The sequence below is a fragment of the Lupinus angustifolius genome, chromosome LG16 (assembly GCF_001865875.1).
Source record: "Lupinus angustifolius cultivar Tanjil chromosome LG16, LupAngTanjil_v1.0, whole genome shotgun sequence".
Classification (NCBI taxonomy): Eukaryota; Viridiplantae; Streptophyta; class Magnoliopsida; order Fabales; family Fabaceae; genus Lupinus; species Lupinus angustifolius.
Window position 1 is genome coordinate 20,420,979 of NC_032024.1, and position 18,578 is coordinate 20,439,556.

The window sequence follows — 18,578 nt, forward strand, 5'->3', positions numbered from 1 at the left end:
AAAGGAATATTTTGGTACATGTCCTTATTTACTCAATAAAATTAATCAATTTTTTTCGACTTGTTCCTGAAGTAAAACTAGTTCGATCTATTTCTAAAGAGCTTTCTTCAAAAGGACTTCTGCTTCTCCAATGAATGTCTTGATAGAAGATATAATTTGTTAGACTATATTCGTCTTTCTGCTAAATAGGATGTATTGAATTCATAATTCATTAGAGAGTATATATGTGCATTTTTCTCTTCATAAATAGTCCATTCTCTAAGTAATTTACAATGTTATCCAAATTTTCATTTTCTTATAAAATTAAATTTTAAAATAGGTTTCACATAACATTGCCCTAAGGACAATCCACAATTGTAAAGTTTATATAGGTAAATCATGTATGTAAGAGATTAAAATCAAAATTTGCAGTTTTTGAAGATAAACTTTACATTTATGTTTTCCTTATCCATTTTAAGCAAAAAAACCCAAAATAAGAAAAGTGGGTAAGAGAAACACCCTAAACCATACTTAAAATGAACAAAATAAAAAAAAAATACTTAATGGTAACAACCAGTTATCTTCGATGGTTGGACCGTTTTGAACTAGGGAAATTACGTTCTGACTGTGTTAAACTCAGTTAAACCGTATTAACTCAAGAAGTAAAAAAAATGAAACGTGTTTTACTCTGATCCAAAAAAGATGAAGAAATGTTACTTCACTGTAATCATACATGATTATTAACTATATAAAATTTTACATTTATATAAGTATATATTTATAAATAAAAATTTATTAATTATGTATGAATCACCCAATCAGACCAGACATTTCAACCGTTTAAACCTAATACGAGTCCTCTTCCAGTTTGACGTCAGCTCGAGTTCACAATATTTGGTTATAATGATCACTTAAAGTTTCATCAAATGGCACCAGATTCTCATTATTAAATGTCAACTTGAATATGACATAAGATTCAGGGGCATAAACAACACTCCCTAACATTGACTAATCCCACAGAAACACTTTCAGAACTCATAGAGGCAAAACTGAAAAATCCAATTTCTAGTACTCTTATTTCTCTTACACTATGAACAAAAATAAGTTCAAACATGGAACTTTGAAAACTTGTCCATGTATCACAAGTAAAAATTATCTTCACTTTTTACCAGTCATACCTGAGACAACCTGCAATGACACAAGAAACCAATATCGGCGAACCGTAAATCTTGGGTTTGATGGGTAACCCTTAATATTGCATTTGTAATCATTTAAAATGAGCAATTCATGGTGGATAGAAATTAACAAGAACATTTAAAAAGTGAAAGTGAATGAAACTGGAAGTGTGAAAGGCGGGGGTTGAGGTATTTTACGATAGTCCTGTGTACAATGTGAACAACCTTTCATAAATGATTGGGGTAAGTACATGGGCTTCTTTTGAGATTCGGCTTAATAACACTTAGCAATTTGTGTTTCAAAAGCTACACTTACCTTCTTTCTAGGTAAGTATGATGGTAACTAAATCTGGAAGATCTTTGTATAGTTTTTGAAACAAGACGGGTACTAATTGTAATTAAGCTAAACTTCGGAGGTAGTCAGTGTAACTTCCCCTAAAGGCGTTGGTCAAAACTTATTCAGAAAGAAAGAAAGAAAGAAATGGGTAATGTCTCTTATAATAATGGAAAAACAGAAGATGTAAAACCACCAAACAGAAGTTTATTTGAAGAACACTATCAGCAATGAGATGCAACATTAAGCATTTATGCAACAACGTGGATTGGAAAACAGTATTAAAAAATGCGAAAAGCACGACTCACATCGCTTAAAGTAGCTTGTGGAGGTTGCTTCGATGCTTGATATGAATCCAGCATTGGCCTCACAACAGCTGGAAGAAAAAGACCTGAAGAGGATTTCACAACTTAGTACATAAACAGCATGAAAATTTAGCAGAAGTTACAACCCAAAACTGTTATTCAACTAAGTTGAATACCATATCCGTAAGATGCGCGGAAAAACAAAAACAACAACCAAGCCTTTACCCACTCCACTCGGTCGAGTCGGTGTCATAATATCCCATTTTAAAGCATTAAAATCTAAGTCCTTCCTAATGATTTTGCCAATGTTTTTTGTTCATATCACCCTATATTTCTAAATTCTAAATAATTCACCTACCATCTATCTGATCTATATTTCTATACCCTATATTTCTTTTTGACAGAACAATTTTTTTTTTTTTTGCACAATTTAACAAAGAATTCACCAGAAAAAGTTAATTTTTAAAAAATACTTGGATTCAATTCAGAATTAGGTGTTACCCATCACACTAATTCAGAAGCAGATAATTGAATTCAAAACCCTAATATTGTTTTTTTTATGTAAATCACAACAAAATTTGTATCTTTTGAGGTAATATCCCAATTGAAAAATTAGGGTTTAAAGATTGTTGGAGAAATACCAAATCCAGCGATGAGAAGTGAAGCAGTAACAACAGGTTCTTGAACAACGAACATCTTAAGCTTCTGAGACACTCCCATTTTCAGATTTCAATCTCTACTCTTCTCTTCGTTATTCCTCTTTCTCTTTCTCTTTCTTCTTTTTCATAAATTAAATAAATAATTATTTGTTTTTACAAACATGTTCTTGGGCCTATTCAATTTACCCTAGCTTAGATGACAACCCTACTATGCTAAATATAAGCCCAAAATTTAAATTTCTAAGAGAAAAAATGTGTATGCTTTTTTTTCCTGGTACTGCAGCCGAAAGTCGGGGCGCGACAACAGTTAAATTAATCCATTTCAGATTACATGATTATTCTCTCAAAAAGTATCGCTTTTAGAAATTGAATCCTTGACATTTGGGTCTTTCTGAGATATGGCAGAACTTTACATGACTATATCTCAATGTCTTATGTGTTTATAGTGTAAGAGTTTTTACACTCACACTATATTATCTATCATTTCATATTTAATCATCATATATAATATATAAATGAATAGTGGATGATATACTAACTACGTATTAATCTTATTAATATAAATTTTTAAACTAGAATTGTATAGATTTTAAACTCTTATTAATATACTTCATCAAATTTGAATGGACCTATAAGTATTATAAGTATATATTTCAATTTGACTTGACTTGGTATAATACAATAAAGTTATCATTTTTTTAAAATTGAAGTAAAGTTTAATGCAATTATTGACTAAATTATTTTTGGCAGCTTCTAGCTTGGAATCTTCTTCTATTTTAATCAATTACATGGAAGATTGTTGAATAGGAATAGCATTTTCAATAATCTTCACCCAAAAAAAAAAGATTTATGTACATAATTTCAGAAACATTTGATTTCAACAAATACATTGCATAATTTACATTCCAAAGACTATCAAATACACAAAAATACATACACATCGAATAACATAAATGGCATACTTTTCGTCATCATCACGAAGTTCTAAATCGTCATCTGCAATTGTAATTGCGTCCGTAATAATATGGTTTTGGTAGCAACCGCATCATGACAGCACTTTCTTCGAATTCTCCGTAATTGAAAACCTCAGATCGCGACCGCAGCCGTAATTTACATGACTAACATCCAACCCACAGTCCATCCTAAGAGCAAACCAGCTCCAACAAGACTAAACCCTAAAGCAAAAGCAACTGCATATGTTGTTATATCACATTTTGACTTGCATCGCCTCTCTGGTTTTGCATTGCAAGATTTCTGCTTTCTCTTCCTCGATTTCCTAACGTCGAGTGACATCCACGGAAGCGCCACCGGAAAAAGCGTAGAGATCGGTTGATCCTTATCCTTGATTTGACTGTAAAGAGTTTCCAGCTGTAGCAGTTTAAGCCACTGCTTATAGGCAAAAAGTTGTGAAGCCTGTTTAAAAATCAGTGCAACAATGTGATCTTTCTCTGCATAAGCTTGTTTTGCTGCTTCTTCGGCTTCTCGCGTGCGGGTTTGAGAATGACACAATGCTTCAATTAGTTGAACTTTGCTCGGGTCTCCTTCAAAAATTTGTTGCTTCTCTTTGAAATCCTCATGTATGGGGGTATAACTAACAAAAAAGTTGGAATTAGAGACAAATATTAAGCAAATAAATAACACAAAATCTACATTAGTTCGAACAAAACCGATAAATCATTTCCCACTATGTTAATCTCTTTAAAGTAAAAATTTTGCTATTTCGCGGCGTTTCGAAAAACTTATTTAGGCTCAGATCAATATGATTATCGGATAAACTTTCAGAAATGGCTCATGACCTTCCTATAAGCTCTTTAGCTTTATTTCAATGAGCTTTTCAGATGAACTTATACAAATAAGTCATGTCAGCTCCTATAAGCTCCTTTTAAGTTATTTCAATTAGCTATCAAAGAATCTAATGAAAATAAGCTCTTCTAATCTTATTTTCATTAAGCTTTTTGAATAATAAGCAATTATCTGATATCAACAATACCTTGAAGATTTGACAGAAGCGAAATATAAAAGTCCTTCATTGGCTGAAGACCCTTGCTGCTTTTTATGTATCGACCCTGAATCTAAACTTCCATGTGCACGAGGAGTCAAATCGGAAAAGCTTCTAGGTACCGCCTTTACTTTATCATCACTAATACTAGAACATGGATATCCTCTTAGATGCTTCTTCTGAGGGGGAGGAAGATCACAATTCTCAAAATGGTTGAGCGATTTCTGCGATACAAAGGTTGCTAACTCCTCTCTATCTGTAGTCCGCCACCACGGCTCGGCCATGTTACCTTCAATCCAAGAATAATCCGATTCCAATGAAAAATCATTCATTTCTTTGGACTCTGAGAAGCCACCAGAATCAATCTCAACTCTCTCGTGTTTATCCTTCACGCCGATTAATTCAGGAAATGTTTGAGAATTCGTACTAAAAGTTTTACTTTCATCGCTAGCTTTCGAAGTTTCAACATCATCCTCTAATGCATTTAAATGCTCATCTATTAAGCCATTTCGATAACCATAATAATTAGGTTGCAAATGCATCCACCACCTAGAGCAAGGTGATAGATTAGAATGTGATAATTCTGTTTTAGAACCGGTGGCATTAACAGCAGCATGATCAGATTCATCTGTTGTATCGACAGGTCCAGTATAGGCCGATTTTGATGTTGCACATGAAGATTGGCAACAAGCCAACTTCGGAGCTCTTTTCGCATCCTCTTGAACAAAGCACCGATTAGCGGCTCGTTGCCACACAGCCCTCGCTTCTGCTCCAGCCATCACTTTCCTACTCTTGCTTCATAGTTTCTGAGTGAAACAAAAACATTCGTGGTTAAAAATACACATGAAAAATATGAAATATACTTATCATGAAATTGCAAAGAAGATAAATTTGGAATCTTTCATATATAGTCTTTAATCATGCACAAATACATTTCCTTTTTCTTCTAGAACATGCATGTATAATTCTGATGTTATAAGAGCAAATCAACATAATAATTGTGATGTTATATACATAGAGAAATCAACCATAACAATTAATGGTTTTACAAGATTACAAAACTTGGATATAGAATACAAAAATCCCTTCTCAAAAGAAGCTTCAATTTTCAAAATTAACCAGATCATGCACAAAATTGATAGGGGTAGATCAAAATTAGAAAGAAAGTAGAAAGCAGCGTTATTAATACCAAACCGTTCATCAAACCGGCTAAGGTACTAGTATAGTGGTATAATGGTTCAACCGGTGGTTCACTAATTAAACCGACGAAATTAGATATTCATATATAGTATATTAACATTAATGTTGAAAAATCAATAAAAAACCAATATTTTTTTTATTTTCATTAAAAAGTTAATTTTAAATAAAAACTAGTTAGTACGAGGCAGTTTTGACCGGTATAATTGCATGACTGGTATAAAACCATATCGGTATTGGGACTGGTACTAACCGGTTTTTACAATACTCTAGACAGTATTAGAAGCTGAAAACTCTGAGGCCTTAAGTTAAAGACTTACCATAACAGATCAAAATGGTAAAAACCAGTGATATTCATAACAGGCATAAAAATCAATCAATACCCACATGAAATTAGAAACTAAATAGTAGAAATAGAACATAAAGTTGCAAAATTTGAATAAACTAGAACATCAAAATCACTCAAAGAAGTGCAGACATATATGTATAGAGTATATTATCATAAAATAGTTTAAGACAAAAACAGAAAAAGAACATAGAAAGGTTAAGTTAATGAACCAAGAGAGAAATGGATCATGGTCAATGGATGAAAAAGAAGATGATGAAAGTGAGATTCATGAGAATCTGAGAGAGGAATGAAAGAAGAAGAAGAAAAAGTTTATGATGCTTGTTGTCAGAGACCATTGCTTTTGTTTTTGTTATGATTCTATTAATCCTATGTTGTCGGTTTTCATACATGTTTCTTTCCTTCATTTTAGGGACAAATAAAAGAAATTAAATGTTTCTAATATAAGTTCTTATTAGATCCTCAAATATCTGATTAAAAGTTAAAAGTTAGATTTTTTAGAATAATGTTTACTTGGATGCTGACAATATATTAATTATGAGTTAGGATCTTCTCCGATAAATGAGAAGGCGAATACATAAAAAATAATAATATGTTATTTTTATCCTTTAAAATATAATGACGTGATACTTATATTATTCAATACAAGTATAAAAATAACAATTTGCCTACCGAATAATGAATATGCCGAATAATGAATATCCTGATTCATTAATTCGTTACACATATGATGTGGAATATCTTGGTTATACTAAAAAAACAAGTTTAATAAATCATTAAATTAAATCTTAACGTTATAAAATATTAAAATATTTAGAGTGTATAATTACTTTCAAAGAGTTCATAATATAAAAAGAGAGTAATAATTTAGTATTATCAATATTATTTATATATAATATCTACATCGTTTAATTAGATTACTTTATGAAGAGTCAATAATAATTTAATATGAATGGTAGATAATATACTGATAACATATATAACTCATACAATGAGTCCAGTTTAACTCATAAATAATATTTATTCAGAAATATGAATGTATCATATGTAGATTCTGGAGAGAGAAATGATTATTTTTATTCTTTTTTGTCAGAATAAAAATATTATTACATTATAGTTAAAGGGATAAAAGTGACATTCAAATTATGTCTTTGTCAAATGGTTGGTCCATCCATGCTAAGGAATGGTGGGTACATCATAAAAAACTATCTAAAAGCGAATTTGATGAAACCCTATAGTAGTGACACGTGGAACATTGTGAAAAATCAACGGCTGACATGTTATCCTCATAGTCTCATAGGATAAGAATTAATAAGTATCATTCTTACAAAGAAGTGAGACTTGTAATATTTAAAGATGTCTACATAGAAAAATCCCATACCCTTCAATTTAAGGTCATGCAAACACCATTTTGGCATGTCCTAAGAATATATAATTGATATTCAAACATAAGTTATAAATGTTTTATTTGGTCTTATTTATGATTTTGTTGGAATTTTTGTTTTTTTGTACTATCGAGGGTATCTTCTTATCTTTTTGACTAAGTAATTAAAAATCTCTTTCAGGATATGTGGTTGCTCCTTCCAACAAGTATTACTTTTAGAAATCGAAGATAAAGAGTTATGGATCCATCCACGGTCCTTTAAAGGCATGGGTAGTGACGGATCTAGGACCTAGAGGCAGGATGTGCAACATACTCAAAAATTAAAATAATATATAGCACCGATTATAAAAAGATGAAAATATTAATGTCGAAATTGCAAACTTTAAATTTATTTAATCAAATAAATAACATTTTTCGCAAAATATATTTAATCAAATAAATTACATTTCTTGTTGAGTAATCAATTCTTTGTCAATATTGTTGAACATTTCTTACTAAATATAAGCCACTAGACAATCATTCATTTTCGCATATTTCATTCGACTATGTAACCTGTTTTTTCACACTTTTCATAGTTGAAAAAACTTTTTCTAGAGTTGTATTGCTAACTTTAAAAGAATATGAACTAATGCGTAAAAATGTGACTTCCAATTTCAACTAATTTATCTTAAAGATTATTCGTTCCTTCGAAAGAAGCAAATTCAACATTATTATACATGTTAACGATGTAAGTCTCAAGTTAATTATCAAATACTACTAAATCAGTTGAATAAAAATGATGTGGATAAAAGTTCACATATTCAATGACAAAACTAGAGAATAATGAAGACAGACTCAAACAAACAAAAAGTGTAATATTTATATTATTTATTTTTTACAAAACATGTCATGTCATTTACAAAAAATAAATTTTGGTCTTGTAGAGTTATAGATAAGAGTGTGATATTTATATATATGTTAATGTAAATATTTATACACGGTCATTATATCATCCAACATTAACTTAAATTATTTTTTTAAAGAGTCAATGATAATTAAATATAGATGAAAGATGATAGAGTGATAGTGTATAGAACTTATACACTAACAATACATACATTTTTCTATATAAATAATATACATATTATTTTATAAAAAAACCACGGTGTGCATTTGCACACCTTAGAATCAACGTAGCACCGTCCCTGGGCATGGGACATAGTTTCCACCCAAAATTAACATCACATACATTGATTTATGGTTATATCTTCCAACAAGTGTCGATTCTAAGAATCGAATATTTAATATTTTGATTATCATAGGATTCTAACGGAACTTTACACTATTAGATCAATATACATTGTTGATGGACACTTTACTTTGACACAAATGTATTATGTATACAAAATTATTCACAAAAAGAAGTGCAATAAGGGTGTTTTTTATATGAATTATATTTTAAATTTTAAATTTTGAGATTATAAACTATAGAGATTATAATCTGATTTTGTTTGAATATTTTATTTGAAAATTGAATATAAATTACTACATTCTCTTAAGGTGCGAGTAATGAAATATAATTAAACATTTTGTTTCTTATCTTTGAATTTTTAAAATAAATAAAAATCTAATCAACCAAAAATCAATATTTACTTAAAACTATATAGTCTTAATTTCTCTACTAAACATTATACTAACTCCTGTCAGACACAAAAATAAAAAGTATATTATTTTGTTTTAATAAAATAAATCAATAATATAATTAGTCTATACAATTAGTAATAATACCACTTTATTACATATGAATATAGTGCTAATATCTTTCGTAATCGATTACTATAATGATAGACATTAAAAATATATGGATAAGAAGCCATTAATAGCTAGTCATTTCAAGCATATGTTGGACAATTCCTATTAGTGATTGGAGTGTTTTAATTAAGCAATTTTGAACACACAAAAACTTAATCTCAAGTCTTTAATTAAATGTCTAATTTTCTTCTTTTTCTACTCTTCCTTTTTATGGATATTGTTTTGAAAAAAAAAATATATACGAAAGAAAAGTTTCATAATTATAGAATGATGTGATAAAATTCTTGGTTTGCACGTAATATATGCAAATTTCTTATTCAAGCACATTGCTTAATTACAAAACATTGTACAACAAAAGTCAACATTTCCTCACCATAAAATTTACTAAATGTTTGAACAATTAATCCCACATTTTAAAGGTGTACATAGAAATATAATGAGAAACCAAATAAATTTTTTAGAAAGAACCTTATAATTAATTAAAAAAATACCCAATATGTTCCTTATGTTTAAGGTTATATCATGATCTATAAAATATGATGAATTTCATCTATGAGTGTTATTATCTTTCTAATGTTTTATTTTTCTATGATATAAAAAAATACACCATAGAAGAGAATTGAATGTAATTGATTACTTTGTAAGCAAACAGTAGTAAATTTGTATTAGTTGGAGCAATCATAGTAAACATTGAAATAAAATATCTCAAATGAACCTGAATTATTTTTAATAACTTCTCATGAATGGTCCCTCATTAGAGATGAAGAAGGTTTTCCAATTGAAACATTAGGTCAAAAAGTAGTCTATATTCTATACAACAACAATAAGCTTTTATTTCATTAGGTGGATCAGATATATGCATCGAACGATATTATAATGATTTAATATAAATTATATTTAATAATAAATTATTGATCTCTAAATATATTTTAAAAAACAAACTGTATATATTGGTGAGAAAGAATAAAACAATAGAAGTCTACATTAAGCACTCATTATTACACTACATGAAACAAAAGCAGACCAACTGAAAAGCAAAAGAAAACCAATTTAAAATTAATATGGAAAAGAAGGCATCCATTGACATTAAAAATAAAGTGAGTATCAAAACTTGATGTTGGTTTAAGTATTTAGGGTTTTTTATATAACCAATAATATCTCGTTATCATATAAGTAAAAAACTAATCTATTTTAGGATGTGTGAATATTTATCTTAATAAATATCGTTCTCATTAATCGAATTTTCAACATTTAATTTAATATGATACCCGATAATATAGTAAAGTCTTACAATAGTAGATTAATATATTCTCCTTTAGTAAGTATTAAGGGATTTGATTCATTTTAAACAAATTATTTCCTGGGAGTCTTGTTACTAGTAAATTGTTAAGAAACTTTTTTTCTCCTTAAATGAATTTTCTTGACTCTAAAGTTCAATATAAAGTTTAAGATACAAGAAAAAATAAATAATAATGAGAAGAATTAGGTTATTTGTGCATCAAAATATTAAAATTATAATTGGTTTTATCTTTTAGGCTTAAACATATTAATGATGAAGATGTATTGCAAAGTATAGTCAAAACAAACACATTCATTCATAAAGTAAGCCAAAACATTCTTTCTTCCACTAAGGAGAAGTTGAATACAAACAAGGTGAATTCTCTCTTTTTCTAAGTTCATTCATTGTTTTTCTCTTTATTTTTCTTCTCTCAATTCATGTCTACCCTTCACAAATTCTGAGCTATATATATTTATTTGTGGTTTAGGACTTTAGGTTAGTTTTTTTAGACACAAATATACTATCAAATTTTCAGTAGATTTAAGAGATTTTTTTTTTATCTTTTCAATTTATAGATACCAAATTAAGAGATTATGGATGCATGTTCATGTTAACTTCAAGGTCCATATACACTTTTCTTAATTTAAGGTCCTTAATACATAACACCTGTTTTTTTCCTTCATATTATCTTCTTTAACTTTTTCCTCACATGTGATGTATAATTTTTCAAAGATCCAAAAAAACTATAAAAAAATTGATTATGTGTTAATCTCTTATTATCATTGATTCCTTAACTTATAATCCTATACACTTTTCTTAATTTTTTTGGTCTTGTTGGCTATTCTTCTAACCTGTTATATATACTTGAAATCAATGACTAGCTCTTGAAATTTTTGGTGCATGTAGATTATTGTCACATATGAACAAATAATAATAGTTAGAGTAAATACATATTTTAGTCCCTCATATTTTTTGATATTATCAGTTTAGTCCTTCAAAAAAGAAAATACCTAAAATGATCCCCAAAAATTTCAAATGTGTGTCAAATTAGTCATTTTTTGGAACAAATTAGTCCTTTTTGTGGACAAATTAGTCCATACTAAGTGTTGTAAAACATGCTAAAAAAGATTAATTTGACGCACATTTGAAATTTTTTAGGACCATTTTAGGTCTTTTCTTTTTTGAATGACTAAACTGGTAATGTTGAAAAATATGGGGGACTAAAATGAGTATTTACTCTTATAGTTAATAGGGTATAGGTGATTTATACCTCTCATGTTTCTCTCTCTTTTTTGGGATTTAATTTCATAGGAGGTTGGAAGTGTGAGATAAATGGAAGGGTTAGATACAAATTCATGCACAAAGCAAGTTGAGAAGAAGGTAAAACCACAAGAACAATTGAATTGTCCAAGGTGCAATTCAACAAACACAAAGTTTTGTTACTACAACAACTATAGCCTCACACAACCAAGATATTTTTGCAAGACTTGTAGAAGGTATTGGACTTCAGGTGGTTCTATAAGAAATGTTCCAGTTGGAGGTAGTTCGAGGAAGAACAAAAAAGTTATAACATCGTCATTATCGTCATCATCACCATCATCATCGAAGGTTCCTGATTTTAACTATAATTCTTTTCGAAACCCTAAAATAATGGAAGGAGGACATGATCTTAGTTTGGCTTTTCCAACCATGAAGAATTATCATCATGAAATGTCCTCATATGTTGGAATGCATAAACTTGAAGTTGGTAATACTAGTTATCATGGCATGGCTTCTAGGGTTTTGAATAATCCTTATGTTTCTAATTTCCTTTACCCAAGTAATGGTTTTTCTATGCAAGAAATTAAACCAAACCTTGGTTTTTCAATTGATGGGGTCCAAGATAATAGTGGGAAGATTTTGTTCCCTTTTGGAGACATGAATCAGCATTCAAATTCAGGTGTTCAAGTAGTGGAACACAATAAAGAACAAGGAAATAATTCAAGTAGTGGATATTGGATTGAAATGAATGGTGAAGGGTCATCATGGTAAGGAAAGAAAGAATGAATGAAATGACTTTGGAATATGAACTTGCATGCATTATGTTATTTATCTTCTCCATATTTCTAATTCTATCTTTTCACACATAGATAATGATAATTTGTTTGAAGTTGTTCAGAATTAACTATAGGATACATATGGTTACTTTGAATTGTATAAACTACCTTTAATTTGCTATTTGAGCAATGTGAGGATTGTACAAATTTTGGGTTGTTTTTAGATTTAAATATGTTTTTAAATGTGAGCATTTTCTTAATTTAGTTCCAATTTAAATTTTCAAGTTTTTGCTCCCTTATTTTATTAAAAAATTATGTTTTTTTTCATCATACTATAAATTGTATTTTGACATTTTTATTAGGGAATAAATTTAAATAAAAGAATATCAAATTTATAAGACCAAAAACCCATTTAGTTTAAGTGTGTCTTTATGAATTAGAGATAGAAGAGTAGATGAATATATGCTTTTGATTGCATGCTTTAAATTTAAGGATTTGATCCAAAGGTCTTTTTATGATTAAGGAAAGACTCAAATATTGCATTTTGTAAACATAATTATATATTTGGTTGATGAGTGTTTGGTGCACTTTTGTCTATACAATAATTACTATTTATGTTTTGTGTCAACTATGCAAAAATTAGTGGGGAAAGGATATGTCTAAATTATCACATTCAGATTCTTCTAACTATGAAAGCACTAGGTGATGATATCATGAGATAATATCACATGTCCTTATTTTATGTCATTCATCATTTGAAAACTTGATAAATAAAGTAATGAAAATTAAATATAACCTATTAAATATTCAATAACTTCCATATATATATATATATATATATAATACTTACATGGATATTATTTTTGGCTCATAACGTTATTAAAATTAGAGAGTGGAGTGATTTAGTTTTTTTTTTGTTGATTATGTTATTCTTATTTTGATTTTATTCGATGGTGTATTAATCCTTTATCTTATGTTAGTGATTTTGTTGTACCTCCTAGAGAGTTTTCTGCTTGATTGAGTCAATTATATTAGGTTGAGGATTCCTTATATATTCATTTAAAACATTATTTTTTCTTATAAAAAAATATAATGGTCACACACTTACTAATTATTTTTATTTTAATTGAAAAATCATACTCATATGTCATTAATATATTAGTAGTTTTAGCCACACATACTTCTACCTATATTTACATTACTATATCCATATTTGATTCTACATCATCTACTACCTAATTTTTATATTCCACATCATTTTCTATAACTTTTTTATATAAAAAAAACATATCATTCATCAATTCAACCTGATTTTTATAATTACAGTACATGTATATAGACTAAATAAATTTCTTCACTATCCCACTTTCTTACCATATAGTGGGACCCTCTAACATTCCTTGGGCCAAGTGGAAATAATTTCATTGACAAAGTTCAATGCCTTCAAATGTCAAAGATTAATTAGCTATTATTCTTTTGCCATGATCCTTTATGATATTCTTTTCACTTTGAGTATATTCAATTCAATTGGAAGACAACACCTTCTGTAATGGGTCAGCTTTCTTTTTTGAGTTGAGTTTTTGAAGGAGAATGAATGTATCTTATAAGTATATTTTATAGCTTCAAAGTCTTTCTCTTCCGTCTATTATTTTTCAAAATTCAACTCGCAAATAGATCTTTAACATGTAAATTTTAAAATTGAATTATTCTTTTCACATTGTTAAAAAATTCCGAAGCTGGTGTAACTTGATATATGTGTATCTTTCCATAAAATGAAACTAATGGCTAATTTTCTTTTTATGAGTGGGGCATTTATTACCTCTGCCAACTTTTCAAGTTTTCTACATATATTGTCACTTTTTATGTAGAAAAGAGTGTACTTCATTTTCTGTCACTATCTTTTAATTATGATATTAAAGATTCTAACAAATATTCATTAACTTAAGTTTATCTAGTTAAAATATTTATAAAAAAATAAATCAAGATAAAAAAACACCTAATTCAATTCTTCTTATCACTTTAGTAGTTATAGACAATTCCTTTAATCATGCAAACTGGTACAATCAAGTTCCTATTATAAAAAACTTAAAGCTTTTTGGATATTTATGTGATGCTTCCAATCTTAATCCCTATCACAAAAGATTCATATTCTTTATACTTTTATGATAATATAGATATAGAAGAAAATAATTAGATATTGAATAATAAAAAAGTTTAATATCTATATTATTATATAACACTAATTTAATTTCCACTAATAAAATGATTAGTGTCCTAAACATCGCATTGCGCATTTTTGTTCAATATTTAATTGTTTTCTTTTAAGGTTACAAAATATCAACCTTGAGTTTATAAGGTCTGATAAAAAAGTTTAATAACCCTATGATAGGAAATGCACTTACTCTAAAGAGTAAATGAAAAAAACCTATGTCATATCTATAAACTCGTGATTGACATTTAAAAACCACAAAAAAATTAAACGTTGAATAAAAAGGGTAAGAAAATAAAAGGAAACTCAATAAATATGGACTATGTTATTCTCAAATTAATTACAATAATAATTAAAGTAATTAATTTGGGTGGTACAAAATTATTCTTTCTCTTACTATTCTTTTCAAATCAATTCATAATACCCATAATTGCATATTCTCAAAATTGTAATATTATGGCAACAATTACAATTATGGAGTGCAACTTCAAACACAACCCCTTCAAAATCATTGCAAAAATTAGTATTTTATCTCATTTGTAATAAGTAAAAAAATTTATAATGTAATAAATAATAATTCTTTTTCTTACTATGAACATTGAACATTTTTTAAGATTGTTTTTAGTAACTCCAAATATCTTGTGTATATTATTTTATTATTATAGTTCATTATTACTCAATTAGCAAGAGCAGAATCAACCACATCACCTTGATAATATCATTAGTGTCACAAGAATTCAATTTCCATCATAGCAAAACACATGATGTCCCTACATGTATCAACCTTTGTGACATTTTTTGGTACACTGTTTCTCACTTATGATAAAAGGGTATATATTCAGGTCCTTTAAGTACAACCAGGAAAACAAGCATTAAATTTTGAACATTACCTTCTCCTAAATGAACCAATTTCAAATCCAACACCAACAAAGTAACATGGTGCAATTGCAGCCTGCTTCATACTTCAAAACCAAACATTGCTTTGAACTTCATGACCTTCGAATTGGTGAACGACTGTAGATAAATAACATGATATAAGCCCCAAAAAATAAGAGGAAAAAAAAATAAAAAACTGATAAAGTATGAGTTTTATACAATGTCACTGCAGGATCCACCGTTCATATTTAATCGTCATTGACTCTTCTTCAAAAAAAGTAATCCAAATGAATGGTGAATGCAATAGTGATTGCGTATAAATCTTTACAGTGACAATACATAAATATTACACTCGAAAAAATAAAAGGGAACAAGGGAGAAAATTATTCATATTGCTAACTAGTATAATACCTGCGATATCTACCATGTTCGGGGCTCCTAGGCCTGCCATGTTCGGGGCTCCTAGGCCTGCCATGTTCGGGGCTCCTAGGCCTGCCATAATCAGGGCTCCTACGCCTATCATACACAGGGCTGCGTGGACGACCATAATCAGGACTTGGTCGCCTCCGATAAGCTGGACTCGGTGATCTACCATAACTGCCTCTTCTGGGACTGTCATGATATCTGTCACCTCTCTCACTATCATCCCTCAGAGCATACTCCACAGACACCACTCTGTCCAGTATTTTACTGAAACCGCAAAGGGGCCATAGATTCATCTTCAGTATATAGTAGTAGGCAAAATAAGAATCCTGAGAAATTTCCAAAAAGATAAGAATATCATCACTGACCTCATATGTGTACACTCAAGAGCTTTAGTAGCATCTTCCTGTGTTTCGAACTGTACAAATGCAAAATTCCGACGGATTCGAACATGATGAATCTTTCCATAAGGTTCAAAATGCCTTTCTATATCACGATCTCTAGTACGATTTGGATCAAAATTAATAACAAATAGGGTTCTTGTGGGCTTCTGGTTTGCCCTTGAGCCATTAGGATGGCGGCCACGTTCGCCCTGTTAACATAAAACAAATAAGAATCATTGTATTACTGAACTCGTAAAATATGACTGTTTAATGTTTACACTTAGGAGTTAGGATCGCAATCATAACAAGTAAAACATGCCGATGAAAATACTATCATAATCATACCCTAGCCCACTCCACAGACAGCCTTCGCTTCTCATAACCAAATGGAAAATTGTCAAGCACACGAATTGCATCTTCAGCATCTCGCTCGTCCTCGTAATAGACAAAAGCATAACCTGAAACACCAGAACTGGTATTAGAAACATAAACAATGATTACAAGTTAACATGTTATCCCTGGCAGACAGTACATCACCCAAATCAGGAAATCATTTCCACTGTCAACAAGAACAACGGAATACAACACCTGCATATATTTGAGGACTGATGCAGATGAAGCTGTAGAGGCATTGATTGAATGATGAACTAAAATGATGGTTGAAATTAAAGGGATTTAAACCCAAAATTGGGATCTGAGATTGTGAATTGCCAAGCATACTTTCTTCATTCAGACAGCAGGAATTATTTCAGTAATTGAAGGCATAGCATGGAATGACAAAATTTCATTGATCCCATATTTGTTTCAGTGGAGCAAGACATGGAATTGCATGGCATGATTTATTAATTTGATTGATGATCCCATTATGAATATTCTGGGGCAATGAAGTGAGAAAATGAAGATGATGCAATCTGTGACTGTGAGTGAAAGGAGAGCAAAGATACAAGCTCAGCAAGGCATAATTTCCCTTACGACAACAAGTTCCTGCGTCAAAACAATCACTTAAAAACCAAAGGATTGCTCCAAAGACATTCCAATTTCTTTGGCAGCCATTTGCTTTCGACCAGGATATACGAATGAGTTCAAATTTGAGATATTAATTATCAATATGGAGACCGTTACACTACAACCTATAATTTACATCAGTGTCTAACTTGGAGTGTGTTTCGTAACCACCAAATAGCTTATAAGCTAGTCAACTAGCTTATTTGACCGAAAATAAGCTACCTGTTAGTTTTTTGGTAAATAGAGTAATTTCTAATAAGCTACGAACTTTATCTGATATCCTACTTAAGGTAGGTTATGGTCTTATAATCTTCCGGTTTATGTCATTTTACAACTATAACCTAATCTTACCGCATAATTTCAACCTTACCAACTTTCAGCTCTTAGCTTATACATTTTCAGTTAACTTAAAAGCGAATTGCGCCAAACAGAGCCTTATTCGGTCGTTATTATGACCTAAAACTTGACAATGCACCATTGAACGATAGCATAAAGGAAACATTTCCATTAACAGTGTATGTAATAGGACTCACGAACAAGCTTTCAATTTTATTCCCAAATCTAATACATTATAGATGAACATCATTTATTCGATTACAAATTATACATTTACAAGTGAAAAAGGAGATTCATTTTATAATAAAGTCCCAAAATAAAATAAAAAAATCATAAAAATCATAATTTACAAACCCTAAATAAGAAAAATGAAAAAAATTAGGGTTTACCAGATTTGATGTCAACGCGTTCAACTCTTCCGTATTTTGAGAATAAACGTTCAAGTTCTGATTGACGAGTATCAAATTCAAAGTTCCCTACGAAAACTGGCCTCGTCATTTTCTTCTTCTCTCTCTTTCTAAGATCGAAGAAATGAAATTCAATTAGGTCTTCACCTATTTGAAGTTGTTTTGAACAAAAAGATTCTATCAGTGTTATATGTTTATGGGCTCTTCTTTCTGGCCCAGCCCAATATCTAAGATATTCTTATTTTACCTTATTCCGATATTCACACACAAAAACTTGCATGAAGACATATACGTCACGTTATATTTAAAGACGTATTTATATTTTTCGATGCTATCATTTATGACTAAATTTTAATTGTAATTAAATTTTTAATGTGTTAATAATATTTTATTGGTTGTCTTTACATACAAGTGTTTCTCTTATTGTAATTATTTTTTTATGGAGAGTGATTATT

General features: G+C 29.6%; 3 protein-coding genes and 2 long non-coding RNA genes across 9 annotated transcripts; 3 read left to right on the plus strand and 2 right to left on the minus strand.

The window, feature by feature from the left end:
* Positions 3,311-13,345, minus strand: LOC109329969. Of its 4 annotated transcripts, none has more exons than XR_002105601.1 (4): positions 6,207-6,393; positions 4,443-5,257; positions 3,505-4,043; positions 3,311-3,448 (listed from the first exon to the last, which is right to left on the minus strand). XR_002105601.1 is itself a non-coding variant. In XM_019563905.1 (4 exons), exons 2-4 carry the CDS (start codon positions 5,228-5,230, stop codon positions 3,563-3,565), a joined length of 1,182 nt encoding a protein of 393 aa, XP_019419450.1. In that variant the 5' UTR covers positions 5,231-5,257; positions 6,207-6,393; the 3' UTR covers positions 3,311-3,562. The 4 variants fall into 4 exon arrangements, 3 of the variants coding, with proteins under 3 accessions (XP_019419450.1, XP_019419449.1, XP_019419447.1); XM_019563905.1 differs by having other exon boundaries at positions 3,311-4,043; positions 4,443-4,518; positions 4,606-5,257; XM_019563904.1 differs by lacking the exon at positions 6,207-6,393 and adding an exon at positions 13,335-13,345 and having other exon boundaries at positions 3,311-4,043.
* Positions 8,782-17,589, plus strand: LOC109329974. Its single transcript, XR_002105603.1, has 3 exons — positions 8,782-8,792; positions 9,279-9,286; positions 17,264-17,589. It is a non-coding gene; the product is annotated as an uncharacterized LOC109329974 (long non-coding RNA).
* LOC109329972 (dof zinc finger protein DOF3.7-like) lies at positions 11,740-12,718 on the plus strand. Its single transcript, XM_019563908.1, has one exon. It carries the CDS (start codon positions 11,781-11,783, stop codon positions 12,477-12,479), a length of 699 nt encoding a protein of 232 aa, XP_019419453.1. The 5' UTR covers positions 11,740-11,780; the 3' UTR covers positions 12,480-12,718.
* LOC109329973 lies at positions 15,318-15,628 on the plus strand. Its single transcript, XR_002105602.1, has 2 exons — positions 15,318-15,469; positions 15,536-15,628. It is a non-coding gene; the product is annotated as an uncharacterized LOC109329973 (long non-coding RNA).
* On the minus strand, positions 15,679-18,265 carry LOC109329970 (serine/arginine-rich splicing factor RS31-like). Of its 2 annotated transcripts, none has more exons than XM_019563907.1 (5): positions 18,106-18,265; positions 16,721-16,833; positions 16,361-16,584; positions 15,981-16,259; positions 15,679-15,707 (listed from the first exon to the last, which is right to left on the minus strand). In XM_019563907.1, exons 1-5 carry the CDS (start codon positions 18,212-18,214, stop codon positions 15,683-15,685), a joined length of 750 nt encoding a protein of 249 aa, XP_019419452.1. In that variant the 5' UTR covers positions 18,215-18,265; the 3' UTR covers positions 15,679-15,682. The 2 variants fall into 2 exon arrangements, with proteins under 2 accessions (XP_019419452.1, XP_019419451.1); XM_019563906.1 differs by lacking the exon at positions 18,106-18,265 and adding an exon at positions 16,964-17,265.

Bases quoted from the DNA above. Each gene is read 5' to 3' on its own strand.
- LOC109329972 (XM_019563908.1), top strand. From the start codon at position 11,781: ATGGAAGGGTTAGATACAAATTCATGCACAAAGCAAGTTGAGAAGAAG.
- LOC109329970 (XM_019563906.1), bottom strand. From the start codon at position 17,093: ATGCTTGGCAATTCACAATCTCAGATCCCAATTTTGGGTTTAAATCCC. The intron at 16,585-16,720 runs GTATGATTATGA...TTATGTTAACAG, and splicing joins TGTCTGTGGAGTGGGCTAGG to GGCGAACGTGGCCGCCATCC. The intron at 16,260-16,360 runs GTCAGTGATGAT...TTGCGGTTTCAG, and splicing joins CTTGAGTGTACACATATGAG to TAAAATACTGGACAGAGTGG.
- LOC109329969 (XM_019563904.1), bottom strand. From the start codon at position 5,230: ATGGCTGGAGCAGAAGCGAGGGCTGTGTGGCAACGAGCCGCTAATCGG. The intron at 4,044-4,442 runs GTATTGTTGATA...CTTTTTTGTTAG, and splicing joins GCTTCTGTCAAATCTTCAAG to TTATACCCCCATACATGAGG.